At 43.1% G+C, this 22,432-nt stretch overlaps 1 protein-coding gene across 6 annotated transcripts in view; it reads left to right on the top strand.

Moving 5' to 3' along the window:
* ETV6 (ETS variant transcription factor 6) overlaps positions 1–22,432 on the top strand; it is a 145,434-nt gene that overhangs the window by 33,296 nt on the left and 89,706 nt on the right. For 3 of the 6 annotated variants that reach the window (XM_083820780.1, XM_083820782.1, XM_083820785.1), the window contains one exon: positions 14,470–14,599. The exons of 1 other annotated variant lie outside the window; for it this stretch is intronic. In XM_083820780.1, coding sequence (XP_083676906.1) covers positions 14,470–14,599 — 130 coding nt within the window. The remainder of the gene's footprint in view (positions 1–14,469; positions 14,600–22,432) is intronic. 2 more of the 6 variants (XM_083820781.1, XM_083820783.1) reach the window with 1 other exon arrangement.

Genomic DNA, 22,432 nt, shown 5'->3' with positions numbered 1-22,432 from the left:
TGATCACAGTAGAAGCAGATTAGCAGACAGGAGACAAGTGGAATAGTTGCTGCTTGCATGGTGAACACGGTTTGTTGCGTGGACATCATCCCATCACATGTACAGCGTGCACCATGCTAATTCAGACCGTGTTCTCGTGGTGCCAAGAAGCGCAGTGCCCATGGGTGGGGTGTCTGTGCCTGAGCCCAGAAGTGGCTCAAAAGACGCACGCTATAGAAGATTCTGCATAGGGTGGTTGCATTATGCCTGTGCCTGTGCCCTGCTGGGTGCTGGGAGGGACCTGGTGCGGCTCAGACAGCTTACAGTCATAGGGATGGTGTTCCCGGGTAGTGTGCGGGGTCAGGAGGGCTGGTGGTTCTCATCTAAGCCAATTTAAGAGCTCCCGTACAGTTGTGTTCCTGGTGTAAATGGAACCTGGTTAGTGGTTTCTTTACTTGCAATTTGTTAAGCAGTGGTGCCTGTTCACTTGTTGTGCAGTGAGCACTCCTAAATTGTTTGTAAATCACTTCAGGATCCTTCTGGCTGGCAGGCGGATTCTGTATAAACACATCATCCAGCCCTGCTGCAGCAGCCTTGCAAAGTCCAAGCCTTTGGGAGCAAAACCACTTGCCAAAGAAGCAGGTGTGTCAGTACAAAGTGGCCCACAAGGAGCAGCTGTAAGCTCGAACTTTGCCCATTTGTTTGCTCAAGGTTTTATCTCATCCTTTGTTATACAGCCCAGTGTAAATGAATATTTACTGTGTCAGTTACACCAGGGCCATCTGAGTGACAGGCTCCCTGCGTACTAGGTGGCCTCATGGGCAAGAGCCGCACAATACCCCAGTGCTGGAGGGGAAAGCTGTGCTTTCTCTGCCAGAAAGCTGTGCTTTCTGTGCCATCTGAGAAGATAGGGGAACACCTGAGTAAACACTGGGCACCCAGTGCCCTGTAGGTAGAGTGACCGGTTTTATACATTTGATTGATTTTTTTTTTTATGCCTGTAGCGTTTTCATCCTGTGAGGAAATTCTGAGAGTAGAACAAGACAAGAGTGCTCCAAATGGAAAGCTAGGCTTGCATGGCTGCCTTTTTTTTTTTTCATTTTGCTTCAGGTTTTTGAATGTGGATAGCAAAATTAATATCAAAATAGAAGTTTCTTCTGAGTCAAAGACCAAATGTTCCACTTGGAAAGTGCAGCAGCACAGTGTGCCACTGCAATCAAGATAAGCTATTTTGAAAAAATAAAAATAAAAGAAGTTATGTAGCAATTGAAATAGCTATTTTTGTTGGAATATTTTGGTTTTTTGTGGGTGCTGAGAGAAATGTGAACTGTAAAATTTGTTACCATTTCTGGTCTTCAGATCCCTGGCAGTGGATTTGTCGTTGGGCAGTTACAATGGATAATTAGTGCTTGTGTAGTGCATTGTAGGAGGAAAGGCAGCATACTTCTCCATGTTTAGGAACTATTTTGTGCTGAAGGTAAGGCAGCCATACCCACATAGACTAGGCCAACCTTGGTTGGGAATTAGACGCATGCACATAGGGAAATGGCATGACCCAATATCCATGGAGCTTGGTGGATGATCAGAAGACCTGCTTTCCTTCCCTGGCTCTGTGTGACCTAGAGCGACTCACTTGACTGGTCCGTGCCTCATTTTCCATTTTATCTGCTGCATACCTTACCTGTTTGGATGTTAAACAGTTAGAAGTAGGACTGCCTCTCACTAGTCAGAGCAACTGCTCTGCTTTGACATAGTCCTAACAAGCATAAACAACTTTGGTTATTCAAAATAAATTTAGGAAGTTTCTAGTTAATTTTTGATTTTCAACTGTATTACCAAGGGTTGATCTTTGGACCTATATAACCAAACTTTTTCCTTATTTGCTTTCTGTTATTCTGCCTTTCGAAGGACTTTGTGGAAAAGAAAGCAGCATAAAAATCACACAACCGGTTTGGCAGGTCCTGTATAAACAGGAGAAATGCCAGGAAAAGTCGCACATCTTTGTTGCCAGCTTGAAAAAAAAATAAAAAAAATCCGGTTAATTTTCCCCTAACGAAAACCTCAGCCATTGCTATGTGTGAGCAGGGTTGTGGGGAAGGGTGTGTGGTGGGAAGGGCTGGGGGACGCTTGCTAGAATGAACACGTGTGTCCTCAGATGCTGGGAATGTGCTGGGCAATTGTCCCGGCCACCTTCTTGGTTGTAGGAGCAGAAGCAGCATTTTGTCGTGATTCTTGTAAGCAGTTTGTTGTGGTTCCCCCTCTCCACCCCATCTCCCCTGACAGTCTCACAGTGCAGCTCGGGTGTTAAACACACCCTGCTTGGTTAGGTGGGGGTGATTGGTGCCCTCTGTTTTTTTTTTTTTTTGCTCTGCCTGTGCCTGAGAAATGCTGTGCTGCTTTTCAAGGCACTTGTGCTGTGACAGTTGGGTCGGGTAGGGAAACCTGCCTTCCAAGCTGGATCTGTGGAGTTGCATAACTGGGGGAAGGGTTGGGGCGCCTCTGTCCCGATTCTTGTGGCAGAGGAGGGACATGTTTCTGGAATGGGCTCACGGCTCTCTTTTGTGCAGATGAGCTCTGCTACGTGCTTGTCAGAAGGTTTTGGTCGATGCTTTGGCAAGGAGGAGCATTAAGAAGTCAGAAGTGCTTTTGGAGGTTGAGGGGTATTTAAAATCAATATTAAAATGCAAAATGAAATGATGCCTTCTGAGGGTGTTTACATGATACCTGCATGCCACCTCGCCTGCCTGATTTCCCTGAAGTCAGCTTTTCCCTTCATCTTTGTCCTTCTGTTACCAGAGCAGCAGTGTAACCGCAGAAACACGACACTGCGGGTAGAGTCAGGATGGGAAGTAGGCAACTTCCTGCTACTTCCTGCACCTCCATTTCCTGATTGTAAAATAGGATTCAAAAGGTTTTCTTCGTCTGGTGCTTTTCCATCTCAACTGTTTTGTCTTTGAGCTCTCGAGGGCTGGGGCTATCCTTTGCTGTGTTTCTGCAGCACCTTGAACAACAGCACTATGGTTTGGTTTGCCTCCGGGTGTTATCACGGTGTAATGGTCACGTCGTAATAGCTGGTTTTAGATCCTGATAGTGTTCTTAGGAGAGAATATTACCTGCTAAGGTGTCAAAGTAGCTTTTTGCTTTGCCCTGTGCTCCTGATGGGCTAATCGCCTAGTCTCCTTGTGTTTGGGTCTCTCTGCTTTTAAAGGTGAGTGTAAGAACACTTCTCTTCATTGCAGGAAAGCGGTAATGATGTTATGGGGCCTATGTAGATATAGCATGGTGGTGGGGCCCATAAACAAGCTTTCATATTGAGCCAAAATTGGCCCAGAACTAGCATTTCACTCTTTTTCTTAAAGATGACATCGATTTACAAGATTTCAGTTGGCTCACTTCCCAAGCTTGTCATTCCTGTAGTGAGGCAATATTTGCAGCTCATCAGCAGTCTTACGGTAACGGTGGAGGGGATCTCACTGCAGTGTCCGTTCCGGTATGAACTAGCAGTTCTTTGTTGTGAAAACAAGCCAAAGACAACCAGAGAGAAACTTTAGCACTTCTTTTTTGCCAGGAGCAGTGTCATAACCAATGTTTTGGGATTATAAGCTAGAACAAAATAATAATTTGAGGAAGAACAAAACACAATGCGGAGGCTGAAAGGAACAATTAAAAGTTGGGGTACTCAGTGACCAGGAAAAGCAATAGCAGAAGAATAGCTAAATTGATGATTTTGCACTTAGCCATCCCAAGGCTTGACAGGCCTGTGGGCTCAGCGTTATCCCATTGCCTCCCTGGCACAACAGAGGTTCACAGGGCTGTGGTAATGCCACAACTTGTTTTTTAGAGTGAGTTTTGGAACAGAACTTCCCATCTCCTGTCCTTTTCACCATTTTTCTTCAAGCCTCTTCTGTGGAGCATGTTTTGTCTTGCACCCCGTGGTGCAGCACCTGCTGCCCAGCCCCATGCAGCAGCACTGTGCAGCGGGTGATCCACTTCTTGTTCCCCTTTGGAGTGCTGGGAGTGCCTGTGGAATTTCCACAGCGTGAGGGTTGTGTGGGATGTACTCTGTCACATGGACAGGTCGTACCTGGAAGGCATCTCTTGTTTTCAGAGCAGTTGGGAAAGGATTGCTAATAGCGCTCCTTACACAACAGAATATTCACCCGCTTAGTTCATTACTTATTAGCTCCAGGCAGGGACATTGCAGATTTGTTAATGCTAATGGCCAGATCATTAGAGTGTGCAGCATTAGTGGAGGAGAAAGCGTTTAATAAAGAGACATCACTCGACCCTGTCATTGTCCCCAGAATACAGACCATATTGTTAAATTCAGTCCCTGCTCTCATCCTATCACCTCTTCTTAAAAGGATGGCTTGCTAGGAATCTTCAGCTTCTTTTCAAGCCCATGTGAAAGCTCATCTTTTCTTCTTTTAAATCAGATATGCCATGCCAGTTGTTTCTTTACAAACATATTTAAAAAGTCTCCTTAAAGTTCTGCCAATGCTGATGGTTCTGTGTTGGAAGGACCATGTTTTGGAGGAAATAAAAGATTTTGCTGTGCCTCAAGCTATCTTCCAAGGTGGTTTATTTACTTTTTCTAAGTAATGGTTTGTATCTGATGTGTTGATCAGATCAGCAGAAGGCTCAGTTTCTTCTAGTGTGCATTCTGATACTCACAGACTGCTGTCTGGAGGGACCTTCAAAAAGCTGTTAAATAGCTTGCTAAAGAAGTTGTTGAGTAGCTGCTAAAAATGTTTCTTTTACAGGTTAACCTGTCTGCAGATTTTATTTCTTCTGATGTAACTCAGCTTCCTTCAGTGGTCTTCCATTGAATCTTAATGTTTTAATCATCCTTCTACAATGTCTTCACAGTATATATTTCCTTTCCTTTGTTTTTATTTCCTTTTGGCTGTTGGGCTGTATCTGTCATATCCCTCTTTGTCTCTGTAGCTCCTTTATTCCTTCCTTATAAGCTAGACCTTCTGACTCTTGTAATAGTTGTCTTTCTTGTATACATGGAGATGTGTGTATATATGTGTGTGTATATATATATGTGCATATAGGATAAAATGCAGAATGAGAAGCCACCAAATGTGCAGGATGCAATATTCTACGAGAAATCCTGCCAGCTGTTTTTTATATACTCTTTTGTTAGAGTTTCCTTTTTAGTCACACTGATCTCATGTTGTTCACTTTAAAGTAAGTGGCTGGAGTAGGTGTAAGATAGTGGGAGGGAAGGATTGTAATTTGATGTTTCTTCCATATCCAGTTTCTGTACAGCAGACAAGGTCAGTGGAAGTATGGCCCTTTTTAGGAACTCCCTCTGCATTCAGTATGCTGGGGTTCAAATAATCTGAATCGACCTGATATTTTGTTGTGGCAAATATCCATCTCCACTTCTTTCTGCACTGGCTTATTAAGAAGATCTTTGAGAATGGGTATTTTATGTGGCTGTCTTTCTCTCTCCCTGGATTCTGTTCGGTTTACCTGAGCACCCGAGTGGGTCTGCCTGTTTTTTCACCAACAGCCCTTATTATAGCTCTCCTCTTCCCAGGCTGGGGGAGGAGAGGGAGGACTGGCCTATATTCCCTCTGGAAAGTTGCCTTTACCTACTTAGAGGTGGTGTTGAACAGGAGGGTATGGCACATTCTCTGCCTGGCTGCCTATGCTGAGTTGCTTTTGTACCATTTGAACCTTCAGGAGCAGCAACTGTAAGGTGTAGGGTTAGACCCTGTCATGGCACCCTCGGGTTTCTCTGGGTATTTATTTGGTATGTCCTTTTTCTTGGGAAGTTTGAGGTGTAATAAAATGCCATCATGGATATGAGGTGGTGCAGTGTATGCCATGTGTTTCATTTTGCTGGTGAGGTAAGTTGTAAAGACCTCAACCCTGCAGGGTTAAACTATAGTTTTGTGGGATAGTCAGTTGGTGCAACTGTTCTCTGGTCTGAAGTGGTCTTCTAGTGCCAGAAGCCAAGCCTGCAGTCAGGGTTGCTTTCTCAGTGCCTCCAGAAGTTGATAACCTTCTTGAAGAGGACACGTTCTCATACTTACCAGGGCAGGCACCTACCTGATCACACACAAACAACTTTTTTTCAGTTTGTTATAGTAGCTGATTTTTGGGTGTGCCTGTACTTTTGAGTGATAACAGTTACAAGATAATTATGGCATATCATGATGCAAGTTGTTTTCAAACAGGTATACACACCGTTCACCCTCAGGTTCCAACTGATTTCATGTAGATATGGGGAGAGAGTAAAATTAAGTGACTGCTGGGGAAGGTAAAGATTGAGTGAGATGCCTATGTGGACTTTACTTCCAATGGTTTAAATCAGGACCAGAATTGCTGCTTACAGAAAGCTACTGGAGAACGTTGCAGGTGCAGATGAGAGCAGAGTCCAGCCATGCAACAGGATTGAGATAGGCCATTTCTTATACTTATGGTATTTTAAACATGTGTATTTTGCAATGTTGTAGCTGCTCAAGAATTTTGTTTCTATTAATGACTGATGATTAAAAGAAACTGTGACTTTTACACGAATTACTCTCCCCTGGGTTTTCTGCTTGACTGGTGGGCACGTGGATAATCCATGGCAGTGAATGACTTGAACTTGTCCGTGTGATGGTTCTGACATGGGGTTTGCGCTATGGAAGTGCTTAATATCCCCTATCAAGAAAGATCCTGTTCATAGTAATTGTAGGTTCAGTAAAAATGTTGCAGCTTTCCAGTATCCTCACAGCTCCCTAATGTGACCAAGTGGAAACACTTGAGCTGCCATGCTAGTCCGAAGAAACCGCAGGGTAGCTCTGGGATTGTCCATTCCTGTAACATGAGAGAGGGCAGCTCCTTGTATACCGTGTTTCCCCTTTGTTTTCCCATCTCAGTTTCATGGCCTCCGGAAATTTTGCACTCAAGTGATGAGTGCGTGACTCCCATGATGGGTGTTGAGGGTGTGAGTTCCCATGCACAGGGACAGGGTTGTACAACCTCCATATGCTAGAGATGAAGCTCCCCAGCACTCCCTGCTTTACAAATGAGAATGCAAAAAAAAGTGCAGTAAAATCCCTGATGTGTGCAGCTAGCTATCTCAGCCTGGAAAGTCTCTCAATTGCTCTCCCTGCTTCTTGCTCACTGTCCACAGCACTTTAAAGCCTCGTGTTTTTGTAGCCCTGCTGTAACCTCTCTCTCGAGCCTTCTGTGGTGCTTTGTGCTAAGAGCATGTGCAAGCAGGATCATGGTCTAGGTGCAAAAGGGGTTGCTGTTTGGATCACAGAAGCAGCTAACTTTCACCATATCTTGGCTGAACGGAGGTCAGCAGCAGATTTTTCAGAGAAATTTGAGATGATAACCCCATAACACAAACTTCGTAGTTACAGGTGGAAGGGAGCCGGGGAGACCACAGGGAGCTGGAGTTTCTTCTTAACATCAGGCAGTTGAATTCAAGGTTGACTTCTGCCTTGAAGTAGCAGGCCAGGTGGGCCAATTGTGAGCTTTGCTGCCTCTCTGCGGAGCCTGGAAGGGTCTCCTGCTTCGACTTGGTAAGGCTTTACTCCCATCTTGGTGTCTGACAATTCCTCTTGCAATTTTTGAACCAGGATTTGCCTCCCATATATATTTTATGATGCCTCCCTTGGATATCTATGGACAACAGTCTTTTTTTATTCATAGAAATGAATAATCCTTTCTTAAATCTTACTAAGCTCTTTGCCTGAGTATTGTCTTGTAGTTTTACTTGATGTTATCTTCCTTCAGCCTGTTTCTACCCTCTATTCCGCCATATTAGCAGTGACCTTAGTGAAGAGATACTTTTTGAGAATGTGGTTCAGCAAGTTTCTTGCTTCATTTATGTTTGCTTGTTAGAGATATTTTGAGGTGCTCAGACAATAATAGAACCCTTTCATGGCATTTTCAACAACAAGATTGACCTCCGCAAGCTGCCTTCTCACAACACTTGAATGCATTAATATTGCTGCCCGTAAGACTTAAATTTAATTAGAGCAGTGGCTGTAATCATTTTGGGAGAGGCATGAACTTCCCTACTGTCTCCTTTCCCCTTCCCTTTCTTTTGCACCTCTCTGTCTTTTATCTGCCTGAGTGAGGATTGAGACCTGAGGGGGTAGCCATCTCCTGCCCCTGTGCTGGGAGTTTCATCAGAGGCAGGCTGAAGGCAGGAGGCGGGGAGGAACTGAACTTCACAAAATCACTAAGGTCACTGAGACAATCTCTGCTCCCTGTGTGCAGGAAATGAGATGTTAATCTTTTCCCAGTGCTGCTTTGCATAAGGTCCATTCCAGAGAGCTGTGTTTGTTTTAATTTCTCTAATTACTGATAGTGTGCTGATTATGCTGCTATAGATTTGACGTGAATTGCTGTATTAATGGGATCAAAAATGAGGAGAAGTCTGCCATGGAAATTAAGGAGACGACAGCAACTGGGGGAAGGGAGGGAAGTGGAGAGTTTAATTCATACCCTGATACTGCAGAGCTTTACTTTTCTTTTTCTGGAGCCTGATCCTTCTTCCCTGGCAGCAGTTAGAGTATGCAAGCTACAACATTGACCAAAATCCCACAATATTTTACTTGTATACCCAGTGCTGTACAGACTCTTAGGGGCTCCGATTTCCTCCCTCCTCCCTGCGTTAGACCCTGTAACTGTGGGTGGTCTCTTGGACTTTTATATCCAGCTGTAGCATTGCACACAAAACACTGGTGAACACTGCATACATCTTCCTTCCCTTTCTTCTTCTCCTGACTTTCTTCCCTAATGATGCTTGCTCTCTTGCTGTCGACTCCTGTGCTAATCTTCGGCAGGTTTGCTGGCATAGCCCTCTTGAGTGCCCAGAAATACAGGGCCCTCTGAGGCTTTCCTGCAAGCAGCTCCTTCCCACCAGCAGCACTCTCCTCCAAGGCTATTTTTTCCTGCTGACTTACCCAAGGCACCCATGCCTAAGAAGAGCCACAGTAGCAAAGACAGCCCCCCCGCCCCAGACTTCCAGGCTCCCCCAGCTCCTGGTCCCTAGAACCTGTCTTACCACTTTCCATTTCTAGATATGTTTGCTGAAGGAGGTGGAAGCCCTGGTGATGTGTCCTTGCAGAGCTGAACATCCTCCATGATTTGGGGTGTATGGTTTTACGTGCAGAGCATTGGCTTCTGTGGTCCCGAGAGCTACAACCATACATTTCAAACCTGGATTTGCGCAATCCAAGAGTGTGTTACTTCAGGGTTTTTTAAGCCAGGGCTTCCCCAGAATCAAAGAGGGCACCAAAACCTCAGCACACCTGCTAGTGCTGCCCTCTCTGAACGCATCCCACAGGTGAGGAACTGGAGTAGGGTGATAGGATGATACCCAGGTAGCTGGGAGCTTCCCTTTAAAGCAGCATCTCAATGAGTAAGGACAGCCTGTGAGGACACAACAGGTAATGTTCTGCTCTTTTACTTCTAATTGTTTGCCCCCCAATAGTTACCACAACCCAAATTTCCATATCTCCACCTAGTGGTACCACCCACTTCTCATGGGAAGCTGGAGGAAGCCTTGGCCGTTTGGAGTAGCTAGGGTAAGCAGGAAATGTAATGAGATGGGCAGAGTGATGGAGGCACACCAGCAGCCTGGGTGGCAAGTGCATATCAACTTTCTCTCTTGGTTGACTTGCCTTTTGTAATATCATTGCATTAAGTACAGGAATAGGTTTTTACACAGTGATAAGTCAGCTGCCTTATATCCAACGTAGCGTATTTGCAGACAACATTGGCCATTTTGATTTCCTGGAGGCTGCTGCATTGGTAACATATTTCTTTGCTTTATTAATAAATAAAAAAGTCATTTTGGCATACCACTCAATCCAGCTATTTCAATGTCATGTCATTGGGATAACATAGGGGCTTGCTTACCATACTTTATGTATTTTATTTTAATTTATGTGAAATTATATGTCTTTTGTGCATGCCATCAGAGAAGACTTAATAAAGGGACAAGACTGTTAGAATGCAAGCTGGAGAACTTTTGTAATGAAGGTCACTGTTTCAGAGTTTAGGAGGGTGTACATTTAGCAAAGGTGTGAAGTTGTTTTTTAATTGCAATGTCACTCGTCCTCAACTGTTAAACTTTTTTTAACTATTATTAAAAGGCGACTACAAATTTAATTTTACGATTTGGATATACATGTATATTTAAAACCCGGCAGTATGAACAATTTGTGTTCCTAACCAGAATTTTCTAATTGTTTAGGTTTTGTCTGTAAAGGATCTACCTCAGTTCTTCAATGTGAAATCAGTGTGTAGTGGCTTCAGGAGTCTGGTCAGCTGTTAAGTACACTTCCACTAGGTAGTCATGATCAATACAGCTTGTTAAGTTACCTTACTTTTTTTAGACAGGATGGTTTGATCTGAGGCTTTCTCAGCACCTGGATATTTAGTATTTCGTACTTTCCTAGTACAAAGAAGAAAAAAAGGTACCTTGTCTTGGTTCTTAAGCATATATCTAAATCAGTCCCTACTAGATTGGGCAGCTGAAAGCATTCTGTGGTCTCAGCAGTCCTGCCTGGGTGGTTGTCTCAGTGATACTGTTGGAGCACCAGCCACTGGAGCAACCCCTAGAGTAAACTCTGTGAAGGCTGACTTCCTGTAATCAAGGTGACATTTCATGGTGAAACTTCCCTGACTCAGTGTGAGCTAAAGAAAGCCTTTCAAAAACTATCACAGCAGGCAAGGTGCCATTTGTTTTATCTACTGCGTTGTGGCTACTTGCAAAATGTTAGGGATCTGCTATTTTTTGAAGTTGTTTGTAGATTCTAGTTGTTTGGGGCTGAGCATTTGATCCCTTGTGGGTTTAAGTGTTTCTAGAGTCCCTTGGCGCATGGTGAATCTGGAATGCAATAATGCCAAACTCTTTCCTAGCACTCATCGCCAATAATCTGAGGACCACAACAAATGTGTATTGACTTAGCCTCTTTTACTAGTAGACTAAACTGCAGCAAGGCTCAAGTACACACAATGAGGTTCATCCTGATTCTGCTCCCTGTACTACCTATCCTGCCTCCCAAGCTGTTGCTTGAACAACCCTACCATTGAACCATCTATTCTTGGCCTTAATGCAAAGGAAAATATTTAACTAACTGGTTACGAAACTCTTTCAGAAAAAGTTCTTGTAGGAGAGTATCTGGTTGCATAACCTTAAGAGCATGAGATACCAGCCATATTTTGTTTGATGGATCCTGTAGGAAAAGTACCACTTGTTTTTTATCTTCACAACTCCACAACCGTTCTCAAACAATCTGTTTTCACTGGTATGAAGACAACAGATATCTTGTGGAAGCGTGACTCTTAAGAGCCTCAAAAATACTGGAGAAGCATGTGTGACCTCATGCATTCACACTCTTGTGTAGGCAGGGTGCTGTGTATGGTTGAAGCACGGAGCTATGGTAGGTTGCAGGGCTGGAATGATGTTTGCAGTTCTGCTTCCAGCCATGTTACTGACTCATGCTGCAAACAGGGATGATGTTAATTTTTTTTCACGAGCCCAGTGACTTGACCTCCCTGTGACTTTACTATTCCACACCTTTTGGAAATCTGGCCAGGACAGTTACGAGGGCCACTCTTTCAGGATGCACTTGTTAAGTCTATTGCACTTGAGAGGCACATGCGGTCTTTTTTCAAGACAGCTTAACTCTGAAATTACTTAGCTCATTTGAGCTTTGCTCTTTCTGTAACTCAGGTTGCCTATGTGTCTAATAAAAAGAAAAAGACTTACCTAATGTCTGCAGATTGCTTTGATAGTTGGGTTAAAGGTGCTGGAAAAAATGCAGAATTGGTAAGAGAGGACATTTCAAAGGCACAAATAAGAGCCAGAGAACTAATTCCCCTTTGTACCTTTAAAATGTTTTCTGCAAATATTACCAATTCACACATTACTGTGGATATCTAAGTTGTGTGGAAAAAATAACTGGGACAGAATGAATGAGTCTGCATTTCCACAACTTCTTTTTGTTTTCTGCTGTCCTGTTCTTATGAATACTAGGAAACAATGAATCAAATGTATTTACTTAAAACAGTACATCTCCATGCAACTGTCTTGGTATTAATCGGGTTACCATACGCCTTTAGGAGGTTAATCAGTGCTGAGGGAAAGGCAGCTTGTACTGCATGCATTACATCTTGTTTTGGTATAGCACCTTCTGGGTGTTGAGGGAAATGCATTGGATTTAGTTTTGTCTGCTTCTTTTACTTTCCTCCTGCTGTTGGCCAGTGAGAAGGCCCTTTGAAGATGCTCAGCACTTGACTTTGCAGTGGTGATTTGAGTATTTGTGTGAGCATGAAGTGGGACCTGAGGTCGGTCTGCACCCTGTGTTCTCCAGGGGGAAAAGGACTTCAGGTCTCCCATCTGTCCTCTAGTGCCTGTTTGCAGAGGCAAGCATCTGTGTGGCTGTGTTTCAGAAGTGTTCCTCTTTTTATAAATATTCTATAAACAAAATGAGCAGCTGCAGTGTGGTTCGATTATCTGAGCTGTGGATCGCAGCAGGAAATGCTAGGAAGTGGCTGGTCTTGTTGCTAATCGCTCGTATGTACACCACTGATGAGAAGGTGCAAATTCCCAGTGAGGCTGCAGGATGTGCTCTGGGCATGGATCTGAACCTCCCAGGAGTGTGAGGCCTAGTGCCAGCCATTTCAGGTCAGGGAATGAACTGTGTAAGTTAGAAGCAGAATGCTGTGGAGCAGAAAGCTCCACAGGTGTGTCTTTCAAGCATGTCCTAGTGAACATCCCTGTTGATGAAGAATACCTAAATTCATAAGAGCTGATGGACAAAAGCCGAGCCTGAGTGGACAGAGTAAGACACTGAAGGACACTGTGGAAGACTGGAACATAAAAGTGAACAGTTTGTGGTACAAAGTAGTATGCTGAAAGCCAGGGAGGCTGTGCTCACAGAATTAGCAACGTAGTGGTGGTGGAGTGAGAATCAGCCCGCCATCCCACTCAGCCTAAACCCAGAACAGGTAGTGTTAAAATGGATTGCTTATTCTCCATCTGACAGTCAGCAGCGGTAGATAAAGTACAGTGGTGGGAATCCAGACATTGAGGTGAGACTCCTGCTTCTACCTGAGCAGGTACCTGATAGCAGCACCTTATGCCAGGCTGACCTGGGCTTGGTTAGAAGCAGTGGCTGAGAGACACGGGACTTTCCAGGTGTTGCATGGCCCTTTTCTCTTTGGACATGTCACCTAGTCTGCCCAAAGAGTTTTCTGTTTAGTATATTTATTTACTCATATTGTACAAAGCTCTACTTCCCTTTGCTGGCAGTGAGGGTGCTAATGTTATGTTGTACAGGTGCCTCTATCAGTGTCAGTCCAACTCCCTGTTGCACAGCCATGATAATGTTGTAGTTTGTAATGGAAGTGATTACTTTTTCTTCCTCCAACAGGGCTTGTCATTTCCACTTGCCAGAGATCAGGGTGAGGGTAGGGAGTTGCACCTATACTGTCCTGCAAACACTTGGGAGCAAAAGCAGCTCCTTTTGCTTCTACAGAATGTGGATGTAAATCCACGCTCTTTGCACTGCCATCATTAAATGTTGGCAGCCCAATTCTGGGGCATAATATTCACTGCCTTCCAAGAAACATATGATAATGATTTCTTTATGTTTCTACTGAATCGTGGCTATGTTTATTTACAAAGGGTAAAATTTATTTTGTGATTGGAGGTCATGTTTAGAATATGGAAGAGTTTTCCCATCAGATCGGATGAAATTTCAGTCTTGAATTTCTTGGCAGACATTTTCATTAGTAAAAAAAAATAAATAAATAAAGTGACAATTATGAACCTAACACAACATTTGCAGATTGTCCTTTAACTCTATTTTGCTGTCCTTGCTTAGCTGCTTTCTGTATGCTGATTTATTTGGTTGCAAGATAAACTACTTCAAAGAAAGTGCTGGTAACTAGTTTAGGTGGGAAGAAAAAAAAAAGTGCCACATTACTCAGTGGTAGATAGGGTACTTTTCAGTGATAGTTTAGTTTTGTCTTCGCTGCAGAAAACCAATGTCTTTAAAATGCTCTGAAGGTGTGAACTGTTGAATACTTAATAAACAAGCTCAGATCTTTGTTAGCACAAGATTAAGTGTTTTTAGTGCTTTCTGTAACAGTACGCCTGCACATATAATGTTGTTGCTGTCAGATTTTCACCGACATAAAACCCACTCAGGCTCCCCACTTCTGTGTCACTTCCCTTTCCTCCCCTAGCAAATTTCTGAGAAAACCCTTGGAAACTTCTTGGGCCTCCTGAAAATTAAAACCATCACTGTAAAAGCTGCTCAGTCTCTGGCTGCAGGCTCGGAGCAGGCTGTGGTCCAGCCGTGACCCCCGGTGCCGTTTGGCCCCACCATGCATACCCCTCCATCCCTCCTCCTGCATCCCCCTCCCCGGCTTGGTTTCACACCTCTGTTCCAAAGTTTACATTGTCCTCTCTTTTTTTCTACCCTCTCCCCCTTGCTTTCTTTTTAACAGCAGGAAAGAATTTCCTACACACCTCCAGCGAGCCCGGTACCAAATCACACTTCCTCGACACCACTACATGTCCCAGTGCCTCGAGCGATAAGGATGGAGGAAGACACGATCAGACTGCCAGCACACCTGCGTGAGTGTCAGTGCGGAGGCATGCCTCCTGCAGCTGAGGAGGGTGCGGGGCAGGGTGAGGGGGTGATTTTATTTATTTATTTTCATGGAAGAGAAGTGGGGGAAGCCCTTGGCTTTAGACTTTTTTCTAAGCTTTTGCTAGTTTGATTCTCTCTATATTATTTTTAAACAATGGAATTCACTCAATTACAGCGCAGATGTTATTTTCTGTCATCTCCCCCCTGCCACTTCTCATCAAAGTTTGGGCTTATTTCTCATGACAGGGAAAAACATGGAGGTTTTATTTTGATGGGAAGCACTGTGCATCTGTCCAAGTAGTGGGAGTTTCTCAGTGATGTGCTGTGGCACAAGGTCAGTTTCACAAACTGTGACAGATGTATTTTTTAGGCTGTTACGGGTCTCAGTAGTAAATGCTCCTGGTGCCCAGACACACTACTACTGCACTGACAGAAGCAGTGGGGAAAGAGGAAGAAAGGGCCTAGCTGTGCACAAAAGGATGCTGCAAAGGAGGAAGGGCACATCCCTGACATTGGAACAAAAGCTGGAGCTGGGGGCGAGGCAAGAGCCAGGCACTTCCTTACTGAAATGATTTAATGTTTGAGGAATAGGAAAGGCCAAGGGCTGTTGGCCATTGAGAGGTGAATTAGTGAGATAGGGCGGGGATGAGGAAGTGTGGAATTTTCCTTTTTAGAGAGGAAACAGTTCTGATGTAAATAGAGAGGTTTTAAGAAAACTTTTTTCAGGTGTCACATTCCTGGGGTAGTTGAACAACAAGCAGCAACAAGGTCAGCAGCAAACTAACTTTGTGTTGCTAACCCACAGATGTCTTTGGGATTTTAGAAAAGGAAATGGTCTTTGAGGTAGTCTATTAAAAAAAAAAAGTCCATGTTTATCATGAGATGTTCTCATTCCTGTCCTCAGCAATCTTCAGGCACATTCCTTTCTGGATGCAAACTGTTCTCCCAGCACTTCAGTAATCCTGTGCTTGCTCGCTTGCAGGCCAGTGAGTTGCACTGCCCCAGGATCACTCCTTGTCCATGCTGTTTTCTGCACAGTCGTGATTTTGCCTGCTGTTGCCTCTTGCTCCCTTCTGCCTGTGCTCTGCAGCATAGCCCAGGTTGTACTTCTGATGCGCAGGAATGCAAGCTGGCACCGCAGCCTTTCTGCCTGGCTCTGGCCTCTGCCAGTATTCCAGAGCTCCCAGAGCATGCCTGCCTGTGCATGTGGCTGCTGGCCTCTTTCCCCAGTCCAGGGAGGACTTGCTGTGGCACTTAGAACGCATTTTGAAGATTATGTCAAAAATTTAGAGGAAAAAATCAGACACAGAAGCAGTGCTTCTCCACACCGTGGCTTTTAGCCCGAGATTTTTTTTTTTTCCTTTTCATCCCATTAGTTGGTGCTATTTAATTCTTCATTGGGAGTCGCTGCCCTTTCCAAACCTAGGATCATGGCTGGCTTTCAAATTAATTATTGCCTTCCCAACTGGGTTTAGCAGATGCACAAGACGGGAAGGCGGAGACCCTTGATACTGAAAGAGGTGGGGCACTCAGTGTATTTACTACCAGCTTCCTTCCCATCAGCTAGCCGGCATGCTAGGTAAAGTGTGAAGTTTAAAGGGTTTCCTTTCAGTCAAAGCTTTTTTATCTGCTATTTTAGGTGTGATTCAACTTTTGCCTCGATTTTTTATTTTTTTTTATTTTGTTTTGATTGGCATATTTTTAAACTTGCAAGGAGGCTTTCATCCCATTAATACTTCCACACCAGTCTGATGTGCTACAGTGTAAAAACATAGAAGATTAATCATTAAGCATCTGTGGAATATCCTTCCACAAAGTCGGTGTATCAGATAATAAACAATGCGAAGCACGTTTACATAGCCTTACTAGTTATGGTACATGTCAGTATAGTGTTTTTTAGCTCAGTATGCAGTAATAGTCACATTAAGAACCACCGTTTAAAGTATACAGATTCATAGCTGAGCCAGAAGGGACCGTTATGCATTTCTAAAATAATTTGTTACTACCTGAGTTATAGTAGCCTTTAAGTTCAGTAAGGGTTTGAGCATGTTATGCTGAAAGATTTCTTCTCTCCATGTAAAGACTTAAGTGATGAAAGGGATAGAAGGCCTCTACGTAAGTTGTTTCAATGCTTAATTATCCTCCCTATTTGCTGCTTTTTTTTTTTAAGTGCCCTATTTATAGTTTGAATTTGTCAATCTTCATTTTCAAACTATTAGATCTCATTATCGCCTTTCCTGCTAAATACTGTCAAAAGACTACTCTTGATATAGGTGCTTTTAGATAAAGTCACTTCTTAACCTTTTCTTGGCTAAACTGGATAGGAAGAGAGGTTCTCAAAGCTGTCAATCTTTCTGTACTGCTTCTAGATTTCAAATTATTTTTGTATCATCTCTTGTGAACTGTTTCTCATCTAAGACATCCTTCTTAAAATGAGGACATCAGAGCTCAAGATCATATTCCAGGAGCAGTCTTCCTAATACCAGGTATAGAGAAAGCTAAGTACCATTTGGATTTGGGGTCATGAGGTTCAAGAGGTATTAACATGGGATTTTGCAAATTGTGCATGTACCCCTCTCACTTTTTAGAGATGTCTGAGGCACAGATTTGGACCCAGATCTGAACTACCTTAAAAGGGAAAGTAGCCATGTTCTAGTTCAGACTGTGCTACTATGTATGAAGACTAGATCTAGATCCAAAGTCTGAGGGTTTTTTAAATCTGAGTTTTTGTTTGGTTCCATTCTTATTATTGTTTTTGTTGATTAGGTAAAGCATTATATAAAGATTAAGAATCTCCTTTAACCCTCACTCCAACGCAACAGGGAAATCTGGTAAGTGTCTGCAGCCATACACAGAACTGGTAGTTGGAGAGGGTACCCTCATTCTCTATTTTCATGAAATTCTGATGACATTTACCAAACCAAAGGCAAGAGTTCAGTGTCCTAAACTGTACATTTTCATTTCTGCCAATTTGCGAATTCAAGAGCTGTGCTACAAGTGCAACTGTGAAAGTAACAGTTTGCCCAAGCACTGATTTTCACCTTCAGTGGCAATGTAGGAGGAGAAGAACAGGAGAGAAATGTTTCAGATGGACCATGAAATGCACTCGATAGATTCGGACTGTGTTCTGTACCTTCCTATTAGAAATTTCACTTTTGCTAATGTTTAAGAGCACTTTAAAGGTGCTAATAGCCAATAGTATCTGGACAATTAGTAGAGCAATTTCTTTTGGTTCTATGAATTATTCCTCACTGTTTGGTGAGCACATGGTTCTTAGCTATGCTGGCCTGACTTGATCCAGAGACTGGAGAAAAGAGAAATGAAAAGTTTGGAAGAGTGGGATGCATATCCCTCTTAGCTGCAAGCATACAAAGCACTTCTCCTTTCTCTTTGGTCATCACAGATTGAAGTCTACAGAGAAACCCCGTATCCTGGGGTTGATGTGAAAAGTTTTTTCCATTCTTACACCTCCTTTTCTTTTTTAACTAGCAAGTTTCTTCCCAGCTACTACTCCTGTAGTATAGAACTGCAGTGTAATCAGCTGTATTATTTATAAAGCTGTGGAATAGTGAGAATGATTTTCTGATCGTGCAACATTTTCTCTGGTATTGTACTTCTCTGTAAGAGATTTTTGACCCATACTTATAAACATAGACATTTGCCTAACATCCACTTCTTATTTATTAAATAAGTATTGGGAGCGTTGTAAATAAACTGTTAGTGGGGAGCTGGAGACTGTTTTCCTCTATTTTAAGTATGTAGTCAGAATGTACAGTCATCTCCAGTTTGCTCTTTGTCCCTGGTGTGTGTGCTGTGGTAACTTTGCAGCAAATCTAATCTCTACCAGACTGCACTGAAGTCAGGTAGAGAGAACATTTGGAAAATGGAGATGTTTACCAAGAACTCCAGAGAAGCAAGTTCAGTTCTCATACAAGGCTCTGCCCTTGGTGTCTTCTGTGACCTTGGGCATCTTGATTTAGCTTCCTTACTCTAAAATGAAAAAACGGTGATTGCATAGATTTTTTTTAGAAGTTGTGAAGATTAATAAAGTGTCTGCCCAGATACTGTGATAATGGAGAATGCTGAGATAGGTGGAAGCTGTGAAACTATTTGCATACCCCTTAACCCCTTAACTCCAAGGAAGCTTACTTCATATTACAATTGAGAAAAAGTTTTCTCTCTTTTTTTTTAACAGATTTTAATACAAAAACAAACAAAAACCTTTTTTATCTGGTTCAATGCTATTAGTTACTCTTTTTCTGCTATGGCCAATACCTTGGGGTAAAAAACTCTTGGAGCAGAATAGAGGGAACTCCATTTAAGTTATGGATATGTCTTAATATGCAATAAGTCAGAGAGAAAACAACCTTTTTTCCTTTTTTTTTAATATACAGAATAAAAATAAGGTGTTTTGCCTTCTCTTCTAGAACAGCAACTGTAATTATGTGCTTAAAGGCTTCATGATTATTTTTTTTATGTTCAGAGAGAACATAAAACTTCTTTAAGAAGAGAGACAGAAATATCAATGCTGAAAAAGGACTTGTTGCATGCTCTGATCTGTGTCTTTGCCTGTAAAGCAGCATTCCCCCTTACACATTTCTGTCAATTTGTACGGTCTGATTTTTATCTCTGAAGGGCGCCTTCCTTTGGGAACGCATGTGTTTGTTTAAGGAGATGGACATTATCTCACAGGCAAAGATTTCAGTGTTCTCTATTGATACAAGCGTGAACAAGAGTTCATTTCTTCCTCTGCACTAATTACTCTTCTTTCTTTAGTGTTGGCATCCTTTATATGCCTGCAACCCATTGTCATAGCAAGGCACGTTGCACATTCTTTTCTGTACGCACATACCAATTATTCTTGGCAGCAACTAACTTTTATTGCTCTTGCCTTTCTTTGAACTCCTGACAGCCTGCACTGATATTCAGAGTGAAAAGGCACCCCCAGAGGTCACAGTACATGCATCGCCTCAAAAGGGAGAACTTTTACATAGGGAATGTGGTGTTTGTCATCATGTTGACTTCACTCACTTTTTAGGATGGGGGCTTGGGAGGCGGAGGAAGATGGGAACCTGTTTGTAAAATTCTTTGAGAACTCCTTGTTTCAAATGCAAGCTTGGGTTCTGGTCTTTGGTTTTCCAGTCTGGGATATGTTCCAGGCTACAGATGATTTTGATGAACTTCAGAGCATATAGTTCTGGTCATATACAGCTAGTCTGATCATATTTTTTATCTTAACATCTTTGTGTCCCTTGTATCTACTGTCTGTTCTACTGCCTTCATTGAGGAGGACAGAAAGGAAATCTGTTTAATTTTCTGACATGATTGTATTAAGGACTTTAACTTTTAAGTGAGTACTTCATAGGAATCTTCCTGCATGCCTTTTTTTATTGGTATTTGAAACTCTAATTCAGTGGAGAACAGTCTCGTGACTCTGTGCTGGTTGTACATCTTCGTGACCCTAGCTGTACCACATTCTGCAAAAAGGCCCTCTTTGTCATGGTTAAGTCAGGACATGAGTTAGAAGGGCAGGCCAAGCAGTTGAAGGGCTTTCAGTTGGTGGGTACTTTAACCTAAGGCATTTATCAGACCCAAAATTAATTTAAAGAAAGCAAGCAAGAGTTTCTTTTTCCTGATCATACATTGGTGTTTAGATGCGTCATTTGTGTTTTAAGGGCACCAGTTTTCTTTTTTTTAAGGGAATGCAGGAAACAATAAAGAAGGAGGAGGAAACAGCAACACTGTCAGGGTTGCCAAGGATCCATTTTTTCTGTGTAGTGTCTATTAATTATGCTACTCCTTTTATTAATCCTTTGGCACCTGTTAATTATTCTGCAGTTTTGGCTAGCAGCTGGAACAGCCACTTCGAAGCATTAAGCATATTGTTATTTAGTTACTAGAATATTCAGTGCGTTGAACTGAAAGTATGTAGTGAGACGGGAAAAAAAGCCCTTCACCCTAAGCCACATTTAGAGCAGCAAGCAATAAAAATATTTGCTTTGGAAGGATCTTTGTGGAACAAAACTAACTGACGCACATTCAGGGAAAATAAAATAAAAGCTTCATAAGACAAAGGGACTGTGCGAGGTGGCCAGAATGTCAAATTAATGACTCTGAGACTAATCCTGGTCCCACTGAAATGAGTGCTATGATTCCCACTGAATCTAACAGGATCTGAACTGGCCTCTTTCTGAGATGATTGGCTTTTTCCATACCCCTTTTTGCTCTTCTCTCACAATATGGCCACTTAAGCCTCATTCCTCCCTCTTGCTGTCCTTTATAGGCTCGCCTCTCCCCCTCATCTCCTTTCTATGTTTTGTTTTATTCTCTCTCTGGATAGCTTGTACTTTTCTAAGAAATCCCAATCCACTCAAAAAACAAACAAACAAAAACACAGACAAATAAAAAAACCACACAAATAATAATAATTAAAAAAAAAAAACAGAATAATTGCACTGTTCACTACCACCTTGCTGTTTGGAATGTTTGATCTCTCTGCTGTTGCATCTTCTTCCACTGTGGGCTTTTCTTGCACATTTATATTGTGAGCTACTAAGGGCAGGGTCTATCTGTTTACACTGTTTAGCAGTGCCTCCCTTAGTAGATCATAATTTTTTTGTGGTCTTAAGGCACAATTTATAACTCATAATAATCTATTGACAGGCTGGCTGGACTGCGGAAATGCTAGCTAGCCGTCCTTTCAGCCTCAGTGACCATTATTTTGGTCAGCCCTAGTGAAGTGACTGGGCCTGGCTCCTTCATGACTGTGAATTACATCTAGTTGTTAGGATGAAAAGCATGAACAAGGGAGAGTATTGTTTGATAGCTGGCTGAATATAAGCCAGCAGTGTGCTCAGGTGGCCGAGAAGGCCAACAGCATCCTGGCTTGTATAAGAAGCAGTGTGGCCAGCAGGTCTAGGGAAGTGATTGTCCCCTTGTACTCAGCTCTGGTGAGGCCGCACCTCGAGTACTGTGTTCAGTTTTGGGCCCCTCGCTACAAGAAGGACATGGAGGTGCTCGAGCGAGTCCAGAGAAGGGCGACCAAGCTGGTGAGGGGTCTGGAGAACAAGTCTTACGAGGAGCGGCTGAGGGAGCTGGGGTTGTTCAGCCTGGAGAAGAGGAGGCTCAGGGGAGACCTCATCGCTCTCTACAGTTACCTTAAAGGAGGCTGTAGAGAGGTGGGGGTTGGTCTGTTCTCCCACATGCCTGGTGACAGGACGAGGGGGAATGGGCTAAAGTTGTGCCAGGGGAGGTTTAGGTTGGATATTAGGAAGAACTTCTTTACTGAAAGGGTTGTTAGGCATTGGAATGGGCTGCCCAGGGAGGTGGTTGAGTCACCATCCCTGGAGGTCTTTAAAAGACGTTTAGATGTAGCCCTTAGTGATCTGGTTTAGTGGAGGACTTGTTAGTGTTAGGTCAGAGGTTGGACTAGGTGGTCTTGGGGGTCTCATCCAACCTAGATGATTCTGTGATTCTGAGAGGTCAGTTATACCTGTCTCTTGCCTAAAAGGCCAGTTTCCCCAGTGGCTTATCTGAATTTAACTCATCTACAGATTTTCTCTAATATCAGGGACCACTGTCTGTATTTTTGCTTGTTTCAGATCGTGCCACAAAAGCAAAGGATGTATGCTAAAGCTTAGCAAAATGTAGTTTATCGATATGGCAGGCCTTTGACCTCTTGGGTGTGTTATAAAGCACAGCCTGCCTCCTGGGTGTTTCTTACAGTGAATCTCCAGCCAGCTTTGAAGCAATCATACAGGCTGGTAATTTGGATGGGTGGGAAGCCCAGTCTCAGATTCATTCTGGCACCATGTCTG

The sequence above is a fragment of the Anser anser genome (assembly GCF_964211835.1).
Source record: "Anser anser genome assembly, chromosome: 1".
Lineage (NCBI taxonomy): Eukaryota > Metazoa > Chordata > Aves > Anseriformes > Anatidae > Anser > Anser anser.
This window is presented reverse-complemented; position numbering and strand designations above follow the sequence as displayed.